Source organism: Saccopteryx bilineata, chromosome 12 (assembly GCF_036850765.1).
Source record: "Saccopteryx bilineata isolate mSacBil1 chromosome 12, mSacBil1_pri_phased_curated, whole genome shotgun sequence".
NCBI classification, from domain to species: Eukaryota; Metazoa; Chordata; class Mammalia; order Chiroptera; family Emballonuridae; genus Saccopteryx; species Saccopteryx bilineata.
Window position 1 is genome coordinate 15,074,912 of NC_089501.1, and position 21,773 is coordinate 15,096,684.

The 21,773-nt window shown below is 37.6% G+C and overlaps 1 protein-coding gene across 1 annotated transcript in view; it reads right to left on the reverse strand.

Moving 5' to 3' along the window:
• CEP85L (centrosomal protein 85 like) overlaps window positions 1–21,773 on the reverse strand; it is a 154,925-nt gene that overhangs the window by 84,312 nt on the left and 48,840 nt on the right. The window contains exon 3 of the mRNA XM_066247926.1: window positions 2,952–3,736. Within this exon, the coding sequence (XP_066104023.1) occupies window positions 2,952–3,736 (785 nt within the window). The remainder of the gene's footprint in view (window positions 1–2,951; window positions 3,737–21,773) is intronic.

Here is a 21,773-nt window from a genome sequence, read left to right on the forward strand (position 1 = left end):
GGAAAGAGAGACACCCTTTTCAAAGAGAAAACAAGACTTTGTTATTTGTTTTCTTCTTGTAGGATCAGTCAGCTTTTGGGGAGGGTGGGAGGAGAGGAGTGATGTTCAACAGAGGAAAGAATCAGACACTGGTAGAAATTACACATGGAGGCCTATATCCTAACTGAGAGTACAGATGGCTTCCCTTCATTCACAAAGGAAAATGCTTCAGAGTGCTACACTACCTGCACTGTAGCTGATTTGGTAGAAAACCATGGGAATCAAGGAACACTATGCACATGAGACTGTGACGCTGACTCAATAATTATTCTGGATTGAGTCGTAAGAAGAGCAAAACTTCCATGTTATAATATTAACCAACTGAGGAAGAAGGGAAGAAGATTGTAAGGATCAAATAGATAAAATAACTCTGAGAACTACAAAATTCTGTATAAATCTAGCATGGTGTTATGAGAGTATAGCAGTTGTGCTTAAAAATCACACACATTCTCACATGGGAAAAAATAAGCTGATCTTTATTGCAGCTCTCCCCTTTATGAAAAATCATACTAAAAGGAAGTCACTAAGATGAGAGCTATAAAATTAACAAAGGTAGTACTGGAGACTCCAAGAAGAAGTATTTAAGAATATTTTCTGTAACAGTCCAAAAAGGGCATTAGAAGAGAAGCGGTCACTTAAACATTACAAGTGAAGTGCCTGGGTTTTCTTTACCTACTTGAATCTTTCTACTCCAAAACTTAAACGCATTATAAAAAGATCCATCCCAAAAAAAGTTAATCAAAAAACAGGACTTTCCAAAATACATGCAATTCTGTCTGTCAGTAGCTTTCTTCTTCTACGGCGGCAGCGGTTCTCAACCTGTGGGCAACCGCTGCTCTGCAGTGTCCTGGGAAGGTTCAAAAGTAAGTTTTGCTCCACAGTGCACCTTCAAGATCCCTACCTTCCTTGCACTGTCTAGGCTGGGGAAACTTTGTTTACAGCAAAGGTTCGTTCATCTACGCAGAGTGAAAAAAGCAGTGAATTAATAGTTATTCCTTTAAATGCACCAATTTTCTCAGTACCCTTTCTACTGCACCTACTTCAGCTTGAGCAGAACACTCAGCTCCCCGGGACAATTCCAATTCTGTGTAAAGACAGCAACTAGAGAAATAATTCCTGATCCCTGTTTGCCGACAACAAACATCTAAAAACTAAAATATTTCATACTATTTTTTTAATTTAGGTTTCTATCTTTCAGATACTTGAATTGATAAATCATAAATAAATCTGATTAAATGCTCTTTTCTGATTTATAATCCAGTCAACATGGTGTTCCTGTCTAATTATGTGTTTTAAATATACATAATCAAGATTATTATAAGAACCAGAGTTCAAACAAGAATAAAGGCGGTACATGGGATGTGTTAAGGGTTCACTTGTGAATTGAGGACGTTAGAGTCTGTATATTTGGGGGCTGGACTCAGATTTGTGAGCGTCCTAGATCTCCTTATCCTTTCACAGAATATTTTGCTTTAATCTTTATTATTTTTTATTAGTAGTAAGAATAGGTAATTTAAAACTTTTGCTCTAGGGAAGTTTTAAAAATTTTGATAGAATGAATTTGTTTACAGGAAAAGGTGCTCAACATCACTAATCATCAGGGAAACACAAATCAAAACCACGGTGAGATACCTCACATCTTTGTGATGGCTAGTATCAAAAACACAAGAGATTAAGTGTTGACAAAAATGTAGAGAAAGGGACACCTTGTACACTGCTGGTGACAATGTCAGTTGGTACTGCCAATATGGAAACCAGTATGGGGTTTCCTCAAAAAATTAAAAATAGAACGACCATATGATCTAGCAATTCCCTTCGGGGAAATTTAGCCAAAGGAAACAAAAACACTAACCCAAAAAGATGTGCACCACCATGCTCACTGAAGCATTATTTACAGTAGCCGAGAGATGGAAGCAACCTAAGTACCCATCAATAGATAAATGGCTAAAGAAAATGTGGTATGTATAAGATGGGGCAAAAGCAGGTTACAATTGTATGTAAAACACAGTTTATTCTTGTTCATTATTTTCCATATGAACAACTATAAACCTACTTTTGCCCCAACCTATATACAATGGAGTATTATTCAGCCATAAAAAGGAAATCTTATCATTTGTGACATGATTGGACCTTCAAAGGCATTATGTTATGTGAAATAAGTCAGACAAAGACAAATACTACATGATCTCCCTTAAATGTGAACTTCTTTTTTTGTTTTTTGGGTTTTTTTTTTTTATTTTTTAAAGACCTCAATAGATACAGAGAATAGACTGGTAGTGGCTGCCGGAGGCTAGGGGCTAGAGGCCTGGATTGTGTGTTTAAAAATGCTAAAAGTATAAATCTTTAAAGTTCTTACCAGTGGGAAAATAATTTTAACTATGTATTGCAGATGAATGTTAAACTAGACTTATTTTGGTGATCACTTTGCAATATATACAAAAATCAAATCATTATGCTGTACATCTGAACCTAGTGTAATTTTAGGTGTCAATTATATCTCAATTAAAAGAACAAGAAACTGAGGCCCAGAGATACTAAGTAGCGGTGCTAGGTAGAGAATCATCCAGGTTCTAAATTTGATAAAACAATATACGCCATATTCCCAAATTAATGTTCTATGATACCAAGCCAGATCCTGTTTCTATTTCAAGTTTCTTTTGAATTAATGTTTTATTTTTATGTTCTCTGAACAAAGACCAAGTTTTTCATGCTAATCAGCCTTGAATATTTTTTAAGTTTTATTTATCAATGCAATAGTTTTAGTTTGTAGCATCGATGCTTATTTACTTTCCGGAGAAAGGAAAAGCAAAAACAGTCTGTGCCTATGGACACATCACGCTCACTGCAAGTGTGCTATTATTATACTCACAACATCCACTGGAGGGAAGCAAACACCAGATTTTGAGCCATACCTGCATTGGTGTTTCACTTTCTCGTGGAAACTCTTCAATTTGCTGTTGTTGCCAAGGAGCTAAACTGTATGAGTCCTCTGTAGTTCTACCTTCCAAAGGGTTCGTCCGCAACTGCTCTGTAAGCCACATCTGTGTCCTCACAGAAGGCTGAATGGGAACTCCACCTACTGCCTGTTGACCAAGCATTAAATATTTTGGAGATTCAAAAGCCTCTGAGCTTGTCACTCCGGGCTTGCTTTCAGGTAAGGCACTGTAAGTCATGTCTAAAGCCTGTCTCCGAAGAGCAGAAGCAGCTCTAAAATCCTCTTTGCTACAGCTCTCAAATTTGTATTTGCAGTCCAGAGTTGATGATCGTCTTTTATTTATTTCCTTGTCTTCTAGCTTAAGCATCTCCATACTATCGTGCAAGCAGCTAGGCCCAATTGTCCTTAGCTGTGATGTTAAAGCCTTGCCTCTTCCTGTCTTTTCCAAACCACTCCTGGACTCCTCAGTGCGTGCAATGCCACCCTGACTGCAGTTTTCTGGGGCAGTGAGTTTGGATAAGGATGACCATTTCCGGAGGGGCCGGAAGTCCTTCATGTCTAGTGAAGAGTCCTGCTCCCCCCTAATGTGGTTTCCCAATGTTTGCATGAGGCCTGTACTCCATTTTGAGCCATCTGATGTCAATGAGTCCCTATGTTTGGAAACAGAAGTGCTGGGGTGAGACGGCATGACATTGGCAGTAGGGAGAGCGACCAATGATCGACTAGGCTGAAAAGTTAACGTGCCACTTGAAGTTGAGTGATCTGGAAAGAGAAAAGAATTTCAAATTAGTTTTAATTAATAGGAAAAATAAGGCAAAATGCCAAGTGCCAAAACAAAAATCTGCAGAAGTTTTTTAGAAGGCTTTATCACTATTATTACTATTATCTATTATCCCTTTAAGTTTATCTGATACAGATCAAACTTTCAAACATTATTTTCTAAAAACCAATAGATAAAATATGTGCTCATTTACCATCTACTGAAAGATGGACAATGACTGGAAACAGGTTGATATTCACCCTATTTAATCTAAGTGTTACAACTTTTAAAAGAAAAATGCATCTCCCTACTGAGGGAGCTTACTCATAATTCAGCATTGCAAGACTTACACACAACTCTATCAAAAATGGTATATTTCATCATCTTTCATAAATTGTACAAAGCTGTGCCAAATCTAAGTATTTTAGTAGCTCCAGAACTCTAATTCAAATCGGAAATATGGGTAAAGGAACTCCTGCAATATTAGAACATAATCAGAAAGGGTTCTAGCAATGTATCTGTAGAGACAGAATAGCTAGGTTCCCAGTCTTCCCTAAAGGTGTTATCAATGATTTCTTTCCCAACCTAGAAGTCCTGTGTGAAGTATACTTTGGTTCCTATCTTTCTCTGCACTAAATCCCCAAGTTGTAGGTTTCACTTCCAAAGTGATTTATATAGCTATTGCCTTAGGTCAGGCCTTCACATGTCATTATTCTACACTCAGGAACAGTTTTAGTAGGCTCTGTGCAAACCCAAGGAATAAATAAGGGCTCTATACTTGACAAACTTCCCATCCAGTGCCAACTTATCACCAAATGTGTCAAATTAAAAGAAAATATTTTAACTTCTACCAGAGGATATCTAGAAAAGGGATAGCAATTTGAAGAGGGGGTGGGAGGGGTGAGTGGTGAAAGTAACTTTCAGTTTATTTTCTATTTTTCACACTGTTTGTCTCATACTGTATATTTAAATATTACCTCTGAGCTTTTACATTGTCTTAAAGAAATAAAGTAATGAGAGAAGAAATGTTGAAAAAGTCATAAGAAAACTATGATGAGAATGAACTAGGTAGACAAATTCAAAAACTAGAATTCCAGTAGGTCTCTGCATGAAATATTATTCACTTGAGATGAAGAGGGAAAAATATTATGGGAGGAATACACGCAGAAGTATTATAATGGACGTTTATCATATTCAAGCTTCTCATCAGCTCCTGCAGAATCTTTTTATATTCAGGAAAATTCTCAGCCTGGAAGTCTAACCTAACCTCCCAAAACAAATTTTAGACCTCAAATTACCAACAAATACCTGGCAACTATGATGCAGACATTCAGAAGAACCTGCACAAGATTTCAGTTTGGAAGTGAGTCACTTAAGAAAATGGGCTGACTCTCTGTGGAGCCACCATTTTTGGCTGGCACAGGGAACAGCAGAGCCATCATCTGCCTTCCACACTGGCAGCCGCAGAGGTGGCCAAATCAAGTTCCAGCCCAGAGGCGGCAGCAGTTGGGCAGCACCGGTGGTTTCCTCCAGCACTTGGGGAGGCAGGATAGTGACCGTTCTCAGGAGTGATTTGAGGTATATTATCGGCAAGCTTAACTATAAGCCTGGTTCTCCAGCTCTCCCCCAAAGTTCTTTGCGGTAACAAATACCCTTAAGTAAATTCCTCATCTGCTCAATCAGCCAGTCAGCTTCTTCTGTTGATTAAGAATACTAATTGATCGAAGTATGAAGCCAGAGAATGTGGTTCCAAAAGAAGAAAAACAAATTATCCTATTTTTCTGCAGTATGGAGTATCAAGAAAAGGTGCTCAAGACAATTCATAAAAGGTAAAGGTGGAGCAGAGTTGTACAAGTCTTCAAATGTCCTCTAAGGAAAGAACCTGGCTTTCATTCAGCAAGAAACATGATATCACTGGAAGTTTCTAAACAAAGAAGTGACAGGATCAAACTTCATTTAAGATGATTATTCTGGTAGCAGTGCTGAGGCTAGACTAAAGCAAAATGACTGGCAACAGGGAGATTAAAAGATTATTATAAAATAGAGGGAAATATGCTACTGAAGGTCAGATCTAAATAGAAATAGGGCAAATATCCCCCAAAGTCTATGGAATATCTATATTACTGTATCTATTTATCACATACATATTTGTATTAAAATCACCACAGCCTTTTAAAATTACCTTTAAAAAATGAGCTTCATATCAAATTTGAAATTTTCAGTTTTTTATATTCAAAAAATATACCAAGGAAAGATCTAGTGTAAAGGTTAAGTGTTCCCATATCAGCCTTTTTACATTCAAGTCTTGGCTCTTCCACCCCGTGGTCATGTGTGCTCAAACAAGTCATTCAACCTTCCTGTATCACAGTCACCTTATCTAAGATAGGTGAGGACAGCAGGGAGTCTACCATGAAACAACACACATGATGGACTCAGAAGAACTCTGGCACAAAGCAAGTGTTAGTTACTATGACACCTTTTAAAAAGCTAAAAGTAAATGATATTTTCAATATAATAGACAAAAGACTAGAGAACTTGAAAAAATTTAATAGACAAAGGAAATAAGTAAGAAAATCACCAAATAAGAAATGTTCCTTCAATGATGGGAACATAAATTGTTATAGCCTTTGGAAGAAGAGGGGCAATCTGCATATATATGTCAATATTTAAAATATGCAAACATAATGAATATAAGTACATACATACTTATTCAGGAACAGAGAAACAGTCTGAAGGAATACACTCAAAAATGAATAAACAAAGGGAAACCCTCCATAATGAAACACAGAAGATAGACGCTTTCACATTTTACTTTATAAAATGTCTTATTTTCATTTCTTTTCAAGGAATATTACCATTTCATCAACTTCTGCAAAGATGTTTTGTTTTGTGACCTCGAGTCTGAACTATCTCAAAGTATGAATGATATATCAGGTTCTAAAGTATGAATAATATATCAGGTGACTGACTGTCTCACTTTCCATGTCACTGCTGAAACCTCTGAGAGCGGAGATCACCAGTCTCTGCTGCTGCTTATATCTGATAACATGCTCCTTTCTTGTCTGTCTTTGCTAGCTCAGTATTTCCTAACTGCAGAGAAAATCAACCATAGTGATAAAACCAATTCCATATCAAGCTAGTATTTACTCCTACAAACCTGAAAATATTTCAAACGTGAGCATGCAAAAGAAGTTACCTGGGACCTACGCCCTACACCAAGATTGTGATTCACGTAAACCAGAAAGGGGCCTAGGAAGTAACATTTTTAAATTGGTGACTCTGCTGGTCTATTCACTCCAACATTATTCCACCTGGGTCTGAGTCCAGTTCTGAAGGCTTCAAGCTTAAACATCCTAAGTTCAACCATCACCAACATCTGAGTTCTGCTGTAAAAACTGATTTCCTGTGACATTCAGAATTCATTATTATCTAAACTAAGGATTAAAGCTTAGTCTATTCACATACATATGCACATGCATACACATGTACAACGACATGAATTAATGAAAAAGGAAAAAAGTATTTAATAGTATAAATACCTGAAAAAGGAACATTATATCTTAAAGATAAGTCCAGAAAATATTTTAACTATTTTAACACTTTAAAAATATTATCTTGCCCTAATGAAACAGTCAATTAGAGGTAGATACAATGCAATTCCTAGTGTGCTTTATTATACAATTGTATTCACAAATCCCAAATGCAAATTACAGTGACATCTAGGCCATATCTAAATTACAACAATGAAATCTGAAACCAGCAGAGAGTAATTCTTCTAAAAACCAGAGACAGGATTTATAGCACTCACAGACAGCACAGAAGAGCTAATGGTTTCAGACACAGTTCAGCCTGTAGGAAAATATGAGGACATTGCTGTAACCTGATAATGCAAGTGAATTGTATTTAAGATAACATATTCTGAATTCTGAAGAAAATCGCAACTTTCTGTTTTACGCTGTTATTTTTATCTGGTAATGGATGAATACATTAATTCTGTCTTCTCGTTTTTTTAGTGAGAGTCTATCTCTCTCCTCCTTCTTAAAGTAAAAAGGAATTAAATTTAAAAAGACCACACCTTCCAGACCTCTATTATAACAATAAGTCATAAGTCTTTACAGGTAAAAAAAAAATCCGGAAACTATACAACCCGGTATCAAAATATTCTGATTTTAAATGTAATAGTTTAATACATTTATCAGTCAATATTTAACATTATAATATTTTACATGCTTTTTAAAATGTTAACTCTAACCCAAAGTCAATAATTCAATTTTAGACAACACATTGATACTTCTTTCCTTTCCTGCTAATGTCAAAATCATACCATTATGAGGAAAAAAATCTTAAAGCTATATGTAACCCCATCCTTTTTTAAAAACAAAAATGAACATATTTCTAAGCATTCACTGTATTTTTAGGTAAATATTTTTAAATATTCTAAACTACAATCTGGTAAGAAAAGGGCTATATACATAATCTAGACAATAATAAACCAAAGAATCTCTAAAGAAAGTATTATGTATAAGGCACTGTGCTAGGTAGAAAAGAATGCAACTACAGTATTCACAAGAAAAATATGAATATAGTCCTTCCCCTTGGGGTTCACATTTCGCCATTACACACACAGCTGCAGAGCAGGACTAGAGTTTATCATAAGGAAATTACAAAACACCAGACAACGAGAAGTGAGCCAGAGGAAAGGCAGACTATTCATAAAAGAACTTCTCAGAATGACAGCCAACAGCTCAACAGCAATAATGGAATCCAGAACACACTGAAATAAGACCTTCAAAGGCTAAAGAGTAAATAACTGGCACCCAAGAACTGTTTGGAAAGGTACGCTATCTTTCAAGATTGAGGGCAAAATATATTTCCAGCTAAGCAAAAACAGAGCTCATCACCAACAGACTCACTAAAGAATTACTGTACTAAAATCCCCTTAGATTCTTTCAGGAAGCAGAAAAGCACTGAATTGTAAAAAGGAATAAATTTGTTTTTTTAAGTATAATTCAATAAAAAAAAATTCCTGAGGACAATGATTGCATAAGTCAATAAAAACAATACCTAACTTCTAGCTTTCAAAAAGACAAAACCGGCCCTGGCTGGTGGGCTCAGCGGTAGAGCGTCGGCCTGGCGTGCGGGGGACCCAGGTATGATTCCCGGCCAGGGCACATAGGAGAGGCACCCATTTGCTTCTCCACACCCCCCCTCCTTCCTCTCTGTCTCTCTCTTCCCCTCCCGCAGCCAAGGCTCCATTGGAGCAAAGATGGCCCGGGCGCTGGGGATGGCTCCTTGGCCTCTACCCCAGGCGCTGGAGTGGCTCTGGTCGCAGCAGAGCGATGCCCCGGAGGGGCAGAGCATCGCCCCCTGGTGGGCAGAGCTTCGCCCCTGGTGGGCGTGCCGGGTGGATCCCGGTCGGGCGCATGCGGGAGTCTGTCTGACTGTCTCTCCCCGTTTCCAGCTTCAGAAAAATGAAGAAAAAAAAAAACCCAAAATATTTTACAATATATAAACCTCAGAACAAGGGTGAATCAGTATTCCAATGTTTAAAGGTCCTTATATTCGTGACAGAAGGACAGAGATTCTAACCAACATTATAGACAGCCAAATTGGGGATACACAGTGTAATTTCTACATTAACAATTAAAAGAACAGGTAGAGCTGTACTGACACCAGAAAAAGAATAAGTTCAATAAAAAGTTGAACCCCATCTGATAACATCACAGGTATTAACTCAAAATAAATCACCAGCCTAAACAGAAAACTTACAGAAAAACCACAGGTGTAAATCTTCATGGCAGTCAGTAATTCCTCAGATACAGCACCAAAAGCCCAAGCAGTAAGAGGAAAAAAATCAGACATCATCAAAAATTCTTAAATTTTTGTTGCAAATGAAACCATCAAGAAAGTAAGAAAGACACCGATAATATATAACTCAGAACAAGGGTGGATCAGATTCCCATGTTTAAAGGTCTTTATATTTGTGACAGGAGGAAAGAGATTGTAACCACCATTATAGATAACCAAAGAATAAAAAAAAAATGTTTTGTAAATCATGTATCTGATAGGAACTGATATCTAAATTATAGAAAGAATTCTTAGCCTGACCAGGTGGTGGCGCAGTGGATAGAGCGTTGGACGGGGATGCAGAGGACCAGGGTTCGTGACCCCGAGGTCGCCAGCTTGAATGAGGGCTCATCTGGTTTGAGGAAAAGCCCACCAGCTTGAATCCAAGGTTGCTGGCTCCAGCAAGGGGTTACTTGGTCTGCTGAAGGCCCGCGGTCAAGGCACATATGAGAAAGCAATCAATGAACAACTAAGGTGTTGCAACGCTCAATGAAAAACTAATGGTTGATGATTCTCATCACTCTCCATTCCTGTCTGTCTGTCCCTGTCTATCCCTCTCTCTGACTCACTCTCTGTCTCTGTTAAAAAAAAAGAATTCTTACAACTCAATAATAAAAAACAGAAATGACCCAATTTTAAAATGGTTGCAGAATTTGAATAGGCATTGCTCCAAAGATGATATACAAATGGCCTTTATAGATATTGCTCCAAAGATGATATACAAATGGCCTTTATAATGAAAGCATATGAAAATATGCTCAACATTATTTAGTCACCATGGAAATGCAAATTAAAACCACAATGAGATATCACGTCACACCCACTAGGATGGCTATCATCAAAATGAAATATAATGTATTGGCAAGGATATGGAGACATCGAGCTGTTCATACAATGCTGGTGGACATGTAATGTTGTCCCTGCTTAGGAAACAGTTTGGCAGTTCCTCAGAAAGGTTCAACATAGAGTTACCATATGACCCAGCAATTCCACTCCTAGGTGTAAGCTCAAAAGAAACAAAAACATATCTACTGAGGCATTATTCCTAACAGCCAAAGGTCAAAACAACCCAAACATCAACTGATGAACATCAACTGATAAATAAAATGTGCTATGATACAAACAATAAAATATAGCATATGGCAATAAAAAGATATAAAGTGCTAATAGATGCTACAACATGAATGAATCTTGAAAACTTTATTGTAAGTGAAAATCAGTCAGTCAGCTAAGGACCACTGTAGATGATCTCAGGAATATGACATGTTCAGAACAAAGAAATCTATAGAGAAAGAAAAAGTGGTGGTTACTTGGGGCTAGAAAGAAAGATGGGGAGGGATAACTAATGGATTTCTTTTAGGGAGGCTAAAAATGTTCTAAAACCGGATTGTGGTAATATTTACACAATTCTGAGAACATATTAAAAAGCATTAAGTAGCTTGACCAGGTGGTGGCGCAGTGGATAGAGAGTCAGACTGGGATGCCGAGGACCCAGGTTCGAGACTCCGAGGTCGCCAGCTTGAGCGCGGGCTCATCTGGTTTGAGCAAAAACTTACCAGCTTGGACCCAAGGTCGCTGGCTTGAGCAAGGGGTTACTCGGTCTGCTGAAGCCCGCGGTCAAGGCACATATGAGAAAGCAATCAATGAACAACTAAGGTGTTGCAATGCGCAACAAAATACTAATAATTAATGCTTCTCATCTCTCCGTTCCTGTCTGTCTGTCCCTGTCTATCCCTCTCTGTCTCTGTAAAAAAAAAAAAAAAAAAAAAAAGGCATTAAGTAGTATACTTTAAATGGGAGAATTATATGGTAATGTGCATGATATCTCAATAAACTAATATTTTTAAAAGATAGGTAGAGTTTATTTCTAATAGACCAGAAAAAATGGCATGAAAAAAAAAGTCAATCTAAAGAAGGTAAAAAAGATGAAAAAGCAAGAAAAGCAGAAAAAGTATGCAACATTTTTTTAATGAATCAAAATTTAACAATCATACAGTAAATGAAAACCCATTCAAAAAGCAAGATTAGGCCCTGGCCTGTTGGCTCAGTGGTAGAGCGTCGGCCTGGTGTGCAGGAGTCCCGAGTTCGATTCCCGGCCAGGGCACACAGGAGAAGTGCCCATTTGCTTCTCCACCCCTCCCCCTCTCCTTCCTCTCTGGCTCTCTCTTCCCCTCCCGCAGCTGAGACTCCATTGGAGCAAGGTTGGCCCGGGCGCTGAGAATGGCTCCATGGCCTCTGCCTCAGGTGTTAGAGTGGCTCTGGTCACAACAGAGCAATGCCCCAGATGGGTGGAGCATCGCCCCCTGGTGGGCATGCCGGGTGGATCTCGGTCGGGCGCATGCGGGAGTCTGTCTGACTGCCTCCCCGTTTCTAACTTCGGAAAAATACGGGGGGGAAAAAAAGGCAAGATTATCCAAAGAATTTTTTAATCCAGCTAAATATTTACAAAAGATACACCTAAAATATTAGGTCCTATTTAGGCATTATCATATCTGCAGAGTTTGAGAATGACTACAAAAAAAATACAAAAATAACTTCTAAGAACATTAGGAAAACTGTGTGTCAGGTTTCAATATCATGAAAAGCATGTTCTCCTAAACTGCTTGCTTTATTCTATATATTTAGAAATAGTAAGAAGCATCTGTTTCCCGCCCAACACCCAAACCCATGGCCTATTAGTTGTACATGATAGCAATAGTATGCAATTTTGTGTAAATCTTAGTTTTCATTCTGTTACTGTGTAATCATTATTATTGTACATTGTTTTCTTTACTGTTTTATAGTTTTTCAGTTGCATTTCTGAAGATATTTCAAATCCTAGTAAAACAAAAAAAGAGCTAAAAATTCTGAAATTATGTTTAAAATAATGACATGTCTATTGTTCACAAATTAGTTCTGAAGCCCTTTTTGTACACTGTCTCCTAGCGACCATTCACAACAAACTAAGAACTTTCTATAAGCTTATATAAAACAAAACATAGTAAAATATTAGTTGGGTTTTTTTAAGGGCATTTCTAATCTGTAGCTAGATTATTGGCAATTTAATTAAAGGAAAATCTCAGGTACAGCTTAAAGAGATCAAGAATTTAAAAAAATTCATTTTAACTGTTTAGTAAAAACAGATCCTTTTTATATTTACATAAAACTTTAATATTTTTTTCTTCAATAACTTTTAAAATTTCATAAAACTGTACTATGTTCTGGATATCTCCCACTAATTTCAATTTAAATATTATCAGGCATTTTACTTGCAAAGAGTCATAAGCATTATTTCTGTTCTATAAAATTCTTACAAATCAAATTATAAATCGAATCTCTTAAATTATGAGACACGGTATTTGAAAATGCAAACTATCTCAGAAACAAATTATTACTTAACCACTGAACAGACAAGACATTATTTGGTCCTCTATCTATCTGCAAGTCTACGGAGATGAAGTCATTCATCTCTTCCCTAAACCCATGCCCATGTGACAGAAATTTGCCTTTCCAGGTGAGCGTACATGGGTTCATGACAGGTCTCAAAATGGACTAAATTCAGCTCAGCTTGGTCAAGTAGGCATTCATATTTTATCAGGGCAAGAAGCAAAATAATGGGAAAAAAATGAGTGAATGAATAAATAAAGATGGATGGATGGGTGGATGGGTGGATGGGTGGATGGATGGATGGATGGATGGATGGATGGATGGATGGATGGGTGGATGGGTGGATGGACGGAATGATGACTCTGAAAATAAAACTGAGGTCTATAAAGAAACAAAATATACTCCCAACAATTTGAATTTCTGCAAATTTAATAGACCTGTAATGCTCATTGTATTTTAAGCAATTATGTAGATTACCAAAAAATTATGTAGAGAAAGAGGGTAAATTAAAAGGGTTATTTGGTTTGGAAAAGAAAATCATAATTATTTTGAATGTTGCCTTGAAATAATGATTTCAGAAGCAAAAACCTTTGACCTACTCCATATGAAAATGAAGAACTAAAGCCCATAAAGGTTAAATTACTTGTCAAAGTACACATCTCAAAATAGAATCCTGGTTTCCTGTTTCTCAGTCTAATATTACCTAACCTATCCTACACCACACCTCTCTGCGCTTCTCCCCTCTAGCGTCTCCCTTCCGAGTACAGATATGTATCGTAGTAGGGCTAAGGAGCAGGTCTTAGTAGTTAGACTTGAAGAACCTCAGCTCCACCACTTGAACAGCTGAATAATGCCAGATATGTTATTAACATGCTCAGAGTCTTAATTTTTCAGCAGTAAAATGAAGATAATATTTTATCTCAGAAGGACTTCTATAATGAAAAAGTTAAAATTGTGTATCAAGTACAAAACTTCATATTACAAAAATTTATGGTCAATTTTTTAAATTATTTATTTATTAATTTTAGTGAGAGAGAGAGAAAGAGACAGGAACATCAATCTGTTCCTGTATTTGTCATGACGAGGGATTAAACGGCAACCTTTGTGCTTCAGCATGATGCTCTAACCAACAGAGCTATTAGGCCAGGGGGAGTTTGGTAGATATTTTTATTAAGTGAAAGCCAAACGACCAACTAATCCACTGTCATATCTGGAAGTCATGTTATTGCAGTATCCATTATCAGAGTCCCAAAGTTTCAAAGCTATAAATTTGCAAAAACATTATTATTCACTAGTAAACTGACCACTAATAAATTAAAACAAAGATAACAGGTTAAAGAATGGTCTAAGTATCATTTACTTTACCTATAAAATGGGTATATATAATTGTACCTAACATCTAATTCAGGGGTCCCCAAACTACGGCCCGCGACGGCCTTTTACCCGGCCCCTGTCGCACGGGGATTCAGCTGGTTCCCTGATTCATTTCAATTGTAAGCGCTCTGGCGCTTACAATTGAAATAATGCGCCCGCCGCTATACAGGAACTCTCTTTCCTGTATTGCGCTCGGCGCTCACTGTCCTACCTAGATGATCACGTCGCGACGTTGTAGCTGAAGACCGAGGCGCCAGGTCCACAGCGCGGCAGCGGCTGCCACACTAGGTAAGCATATTTTTTATTTATTTTTTAATTGGATTTTAAAAATGGTCCTACATTGTGGGCAGAGACCTGAACCTATATGGGAGGCAGAGACTTGGATCTACATGGGGGGCAGAGACCTGGACCTACATGGGAGGCAGAGAACTGGACCTACATGGGAGGCAGAGACCTGGACCTACATGGGGGGCAGAGACCTGGACCTATATGGGGACAGAGGGCATGGACCTACATAGGGGGCAGAGGGCATGGACCTACATAGGGGGCAGAGGGCATGGACCTACATGAGGGGCAGAGGGCATGGACCTACATAGGGGGCAGAGGGCATGGACCTACATGAGGGGCAGAGGGCATGGACCTACATGGGGGGCAGAGGGCATGGACCTACATGAGGGTCAGAGGGCATGGACCTACATGAGGGTCAGAGGGCATGGACCTACATGGGGGGCAGAGGGCATGGACCTACATGGGGGGCAGAGGGCATGGACCTACATGGGAGGCAGAGGCCTGGACCTACATGAAGGGCAGAGAGCATGGGACCTATATGGAGGGGCAGAGAGCATATATATATTGGTATTTAACTATTATCAATTTGGAATCCCTAGGAAACAATGATGTCAAGAAAGAGAAAAATTGACTCAGAGTGTAGGATATTCAAAGAACAGTGGACTTATGATTACTTTTTCATGCAGTATAAGGAAAGAGCTGTGTGTTTGATATGTCAGAATATATTGTCTGTGTTCAAAGAGTATAATTTGCATCGACACTATCAAACTCAACATAAAAATACGATTGTTTGTAGAGATGAGAAAAGATAAAATATTAAAACTGAAAAATTCATTTATAACTCAGCAAAATACTTTTGTGAAGCAGAAGCAACTAAATATTTCATCACTGCGAGCAATTTTTCAAGTTGCCAAGCTAATAGCGTGCGCTGGCAGACCATTCGAGGAGGGAGAATTTGTTAAAGAGTGCCTTCTTTCTGTTGCCAAAGAGATGTGTCCAGAAAAGGCAGACTTATTTAGTACAGTTAGTCTTTCAGGATCTACAATAACATGAAGGATTGAAGAAATGGGGGACAATTTGCATCAGCATTTGCAAAACTCTGCGAGAAAACTTTCTTATTTTTCCTTGGCACTTGATGAGAGCAATGATGTACATGATTCTGCACAACTTCTAATTTTTATTCGTGGGATGAATGACAATTTCGAAGTCACAGAAGAGCTTGCTGCACTGCAAAGTATCAAAGGAACAACTACGGGAGAGGATATCTATGAAAAGGTTTCCCAAACTGTGAAGGATTTGGAGCTGGACTGGGCTAAACTATCCAGTGTGACAACTGATGGTGCGCCTACTTAAAGGAGTAATTGCTTGCATTAACCTAGAGATGGACAAATTTAACCATTCTCATCCAATAGCCATACACTGCCTCATCCACCAACAAGCGTTATGTAGTAAATCACTGAAGTGGGACTGTTATGAAAATTGTGGTACGTTGTGTTAACTTCATTAGAACTAATGCACTAAACCACAGGCAATTTCAGGAATTTCTGTCTGAGCTAAATGTGGCCTATGAAGATGTTCTGTACTACACCGAAGTCCGCTGGCTGAGTCGAGGGAGAGTTTTGAGACATTTCTATGACTTACTTCCACAGATTACAGCTTTTATGCTTTCAAAAAACAAAGAAGTACCAGAGCTCAATGATGCAGAATGGAAATGGCACCTCACCTTTCTGACAGATGTAACAGAGCTACTCAACAGTTTCAATGTGCAACTTCAAGGAAAAGGGAAGCTAATCTGTGACATGCAATCACATGTAAAAGCATTTGAAGTAAAATTAGGCCTCCTTATTAAACAAGTGAAGGAGGAAAATTTCTGCCATCTCCCCTTAACTCAAAATCTGTTAGCAGAAAAACCCTTGATTGCATTCCCAAAAGAAGTATGTGTGGATTCACTGGAAAAGTTGCAAAAGGAGTTCCAATTTAGATTTAAAGAGCTTCATCTCCATGAACAGGACATTCAGCTTTTCCATAACCCATTTTCTATTGATTGACATTGAAAATGTGGATTCAATTTACCAAATGGAACTGGCTGAACTGCAGAATTGTGACTCTCTGAAAGACGCATTCAAGTCAAACAACTTGCCTAATTTCTATGCCTCTCTCTCATCAGAGACATATCCTAATATCAGGAACCATGCTCTTAAAATGTCAACAATTTTTGGCAGCACTTATTTATGTCTGCGAACAGACATTTTCTAGGATGAAAAATTTAAAATGTCCAACCCGATCTAGACTAACCGATGAACACTTGCATCATTTGTTGCAGCTAGCAGTGACAAATATGGAACCGGACATTGACTATCTGATTAGCCAAAAGCAAGCCCATAGTTCCCATTGAAATGTTGGTAAGTTTGTTGATTAAAATTTACTTGTTCTTTATTTTAAATATTGTATTTGTTCCTGTTTTGTTTTTTTACTTTAAAATAAGATGTGTGCGGTGTGCATAGAGATTTTCATAGTTTTTTTAGTCCGGCCCTCCAACGGTCTGAGGGCCAGTGAACTGGCCCCCTGTGTAAAAAGTTTGGGGACCCCTGATCTAATTTTTGAATTAACTGTAACTTATCATAATGTTTTATACATAGTAAATACTCAATAAACATTTCTATTATTATAATTAAAAGGTTAAGAGGGAGCTCTTGATTTACTTAAAAATATTACCAAGGGTGGGAGGGTAAGCAGAGAATAGATGGAATAAGATTGCTATATGTTGTAATTTGTAATTGTGTAAATTTGATGTTCTACCTTATTTCTATTTTTTTTGGTTTAAAATTTTCTGTTGAAAAAAGAAAAACAGAGTAAGTACAAGAGAATAGTTTACATTAATATATTTAAAAAAAACCATTTTGCAAAATGAACTAATAATGTCTAGTCAATGTAATATACAAAGAAAAGAGAGCCCTGGGAATTGTACGAAGTCCTCCGAACTAGGGGCTGCCTAGAACTTAGGGAAAGGGGCTGTTGGAGAATGATGGCTAAGAGTAGGGTTTCTATTTTGCCCTCTTTTTTTTTTTTTAAGACTTTATTCAATTCTCAGAGAGAAGAGAGAAGAAAGAGGGAAAGAGAGAGAAGGGGGAGGAGCAGGAAGCATCAACTCCCATGTGCCTTGACCAGGCAAGCCCAGGGGGGTTTTGAACCAGCAACCTCAGTGTTCCAGGTTGAAGCTTTATCCCACTGCGCCACCACAGGTCAGGCTGGGTTTCTTTTTTGGATAATGAAAATTTGCAAAGCTCTACACTGGTGATAACTACGCGAATATACATACTAAAAGCCACTGAATTGTACACTTTAAATGTGTAAATGGTATGGTATGTGAAGTGAATCTGAATAAAACTATTGAAACAGAATAAATGTACAGTTTCTGTCTCCTAAATATCTCCTATCATCTCATTTTCTCCTTTCCCACTGCTTCTTTTTATGAACAAGTGACTGTTGGCTCCTATTAGCAACGTTAAGTAGTCTCCTGGCACCATCCAGCTTTGTTCCTCCGATCGTTGCTCAGAATGTTCTTTCACCTCCCAGTCTTTGTTCATACTGTTCTGGCAGCCTAGACTCTTCTCCTCCCCGCCCTCTTTTGCCCTGACAGTTTCTACTTACCTTTCTGGGCCTCAGTTTAAACATCACTTCTGCCAACAGTCCTCCCCATCATCCAGTGGATTTAGGTATGCCCCCTACCCAGCACACTTCACCTATCATCACACTGCTCATCACATCTGCTGATAATTATTTCTGGTCTGTCTTCTCCACTGGACTTTATATATGCAATGAACAGGGGTAACAGCTGTTTCATTCTAACCCCTAGTACAATACCTGTCACATAAGACAATAAATATTGGCTATGTGATAAATGATTAAACAAGTTTCTTACCTTGAAAGGCCTTAGTTACATCATAAGATAAAAACAATGCACTAAATGGTAACTTTTCTTTTCCTTTCGAGTACATAAGGACAGGATGACCTCAAAATTTATATTATTCAATGGCCCGATTACTTCTTAGTAGAAACAACTAATGAAGATATGATTAAATTGAAGTCCATTTTTATCAGTCTCTCCTATTTGAAATAAATGAGGTTAATTAGATAAGAAAATTATCTCCAATGCAAATTAGCAGTTGGGAATTATCAAAAATATATATTTAACTCTATCTGTACCTTTTTAAAGTAAAATATATAACTATGCTTGAAAATTAGCCCAAACAGGCTGTTAAAAGCCACATTTAAAAACTCAGACATTAAAAGATAAAAGAACTGCTTGTGAGCCTGCCTCTCTGGCGCCGTGTGATACAGGAGAGGAAGACCATCCTCTGAAAGGCTTCAAAGCCAAGCCTGAGCAAAAAATTTTCTTTGGTTGCCTCATGGTCTTATACTCCCAGTTTCCTCTTGCTTCCGCCTTCATCACACAACTCTGGTACCACATCTAGGTTATGCCCTACTTACACATGCTGCATACTTCAAAAACAACTCCCTCTCAAACTAATTTCTGTAGCAACAACAGCTATTAACATGGCCTCCAGGTCTTGGCAAAGAAACTGTAAGAAGAAAACTGGTGGTCTGCTGGTGTGGCTTATGTTACAATTTGGTAGGCCTGCAGATGTATCTAGCCTCATGTCACAGATCTATTTCTTACCAATCTGGAACTTGACACCCCATGAACAAATTACCACAGCTAAAAAAGTGATGCTGCTAATGTTAAATTAGGGTTTCAACTTCTTGTTAATTGTAAACATCTCAAATCCTTAGCATTTATTTTAAATCCCAAAATAGCATAGCTAAAAACAAATCACTCAATGACAATTTTAGAATATTGTTCTGTTCCAGAGGCCCATCCCTGCTGAGATTCTGATGTAATCCTCTCCTACATATTGCTCTTTCCATTTCGCAGTTCTTGAAACACAGTACTTCATAATCCAGTACTTCTGATTCATAAGTACTTATTAAGTAAAATACGAATAAACCTCTAAGAGCCACAGATTAGAAAAGAAAGGAAAGGTATCTCTATTTATAGAATGGGCACTTATCAAACAGGGTGTTTGTAATTCATAGTGCATTTATATTCTGTGTTCAGTTACTCTTATGTGTAAATTTTAAGCTTTTAAACAATTAAAATAAAAAGAATGCAAGTTATTTTCCAGATGATGCACAAGAGGCTTTGAGGATTTAGCAGTGTCCAAAGAGTGTCACCTAGAACATCAGTTATAACCAACCAACAAAGAAAGGTGTGTGTATGTGTGGGGGTGGCTGTAAGGAGTCTGACTAGGCAGTACCATTCTGTGTGCATAAGGTTTGATGGCTTACTTCACAGATAAACTCTTTACTTAGAAATGCACCACAGAAATTAAATAAAAAATGTTCCAAGTACTTTGATCTACATACATTTAATATATAGAGGTATACCAATATTAAACCATAATTGTCTTGTAGACAAAGAGAAATAATTACTAAGATAAATAACTCAAAATTTACTTATACAGGTTAAATATTTAAATTACATTAACATAAGCAGTATACAAAGTAAGCAGAATATTATTATCTGCAAAGGACAAACTGTAGAAGACAGCAGCAAGACAGCCTCTTTCCTTCTAAATGCCCCATTTCCAACCACACTCTTACAGACCGGTGCCATCACACTCTTCCACCTGCTCACCTCTGAGGACCTACAGGCATAGCAGCAACCTGTTCAGAGACTCCAGGGGAATGTTCCCTCCTCCCTCCTAATTAATTCTGTACCTCAATCCCACAGAATTCTAGCAGTAATTACTGACTCCCCATCACCAACTGAGCAACAGAACTCTTAAGAATTACAAGAATTCAATAATCTAAAATCTTGCCTAACCCAAAACCTTACACCCCACCATACCCACTTTAACTAACATTCCTCTGGCAATCCCACTGCAGAGAAGCTCTTATTGCAATCAAAATGATAACAGAGTGGTAACAGCTAACTGAAATATTTTCTAGATACACTGTAAAACACATTCAAGTTATACTTGGTAATACTGGCCCAAATTTCATTTATACTACTTAGAAATTAATACAATTCTATGCCATGGTAATTCTCAGTTTGGGAGTATAATATGAAGGAGATGAACACTTTTTAGGTTATTCTACAATATTTGCATTTAGTAAAAATAGATTTCTTTAATTTTCTAAACAAGAAAAAAAACTTTATAGATGTATGGTTAATAGATGACAAAAAGATTTATATAATCAAAGACAAAAGTCTGTAAATCATATCTAGATGAGACTGATCCATAATAACCTAATATACAGCATGTTTTAAAGCTGACATTGTATCATAAATATCAATCTATTAGTTATATTATAATACAAGGCTATTTTCAATAGTCATCTTCCACAATGGTTACTTCCCTGAGTCCTTCGTACTAAATAGATATTCCATAATGCAAATCCCACAATGGACGAGTGACGTCACGGAAATGGCGCCGTGAGCAGTGCGTCCGACAGCTCTCCCCTAAATCACAACAAATTTATCAACTAGAAACAGAAAAATTTATCCTCGGAGCATTCCGGAGTTCCACACAAACTGATAGCGAAAGGACTGTTATCACTTGAATCTGAGAGACGAGGGTGTGGAGGAATCGACCACAGGGACGTTCTTTCAAACCGCAAGGAAGTGCGCCTGCGTGCTATCAATAAGACCACCCTCAGATGCCGATAAGAAAGAGGAAATCGAATATTATGGATACAAAAGAAAGAGAGGTAACACAAATAGATGTGGAAAAATCTATGGAGAAAAGACTTAACATATTGGAAGCCTTGGAGCTAAATGACAGAGAATTTAAAATAGAAATCTTAAAAATACTCAGAGATATACAAGAAAACACAGAAAGGCAATATAGGGAGATCAGAAAACAACTCAATGAACACAAAGAATATATTACCAAGGAAATTGAAACTATAAAAACAAATCAAACAGAAATGAAAAACTCAATTCACGAGCTGAAAAACGAGGTAACAAGCTTAGCTAACAGAACAGCCCAGATTGAAGATAGCATTAGTGAAATAGAAGACAAACAACTTGAGGCACAACAGAGAGAAGAAGAAAGAGACTCAAAAATAATAAAAAACGAGAAAGCCCTACAGGAATTG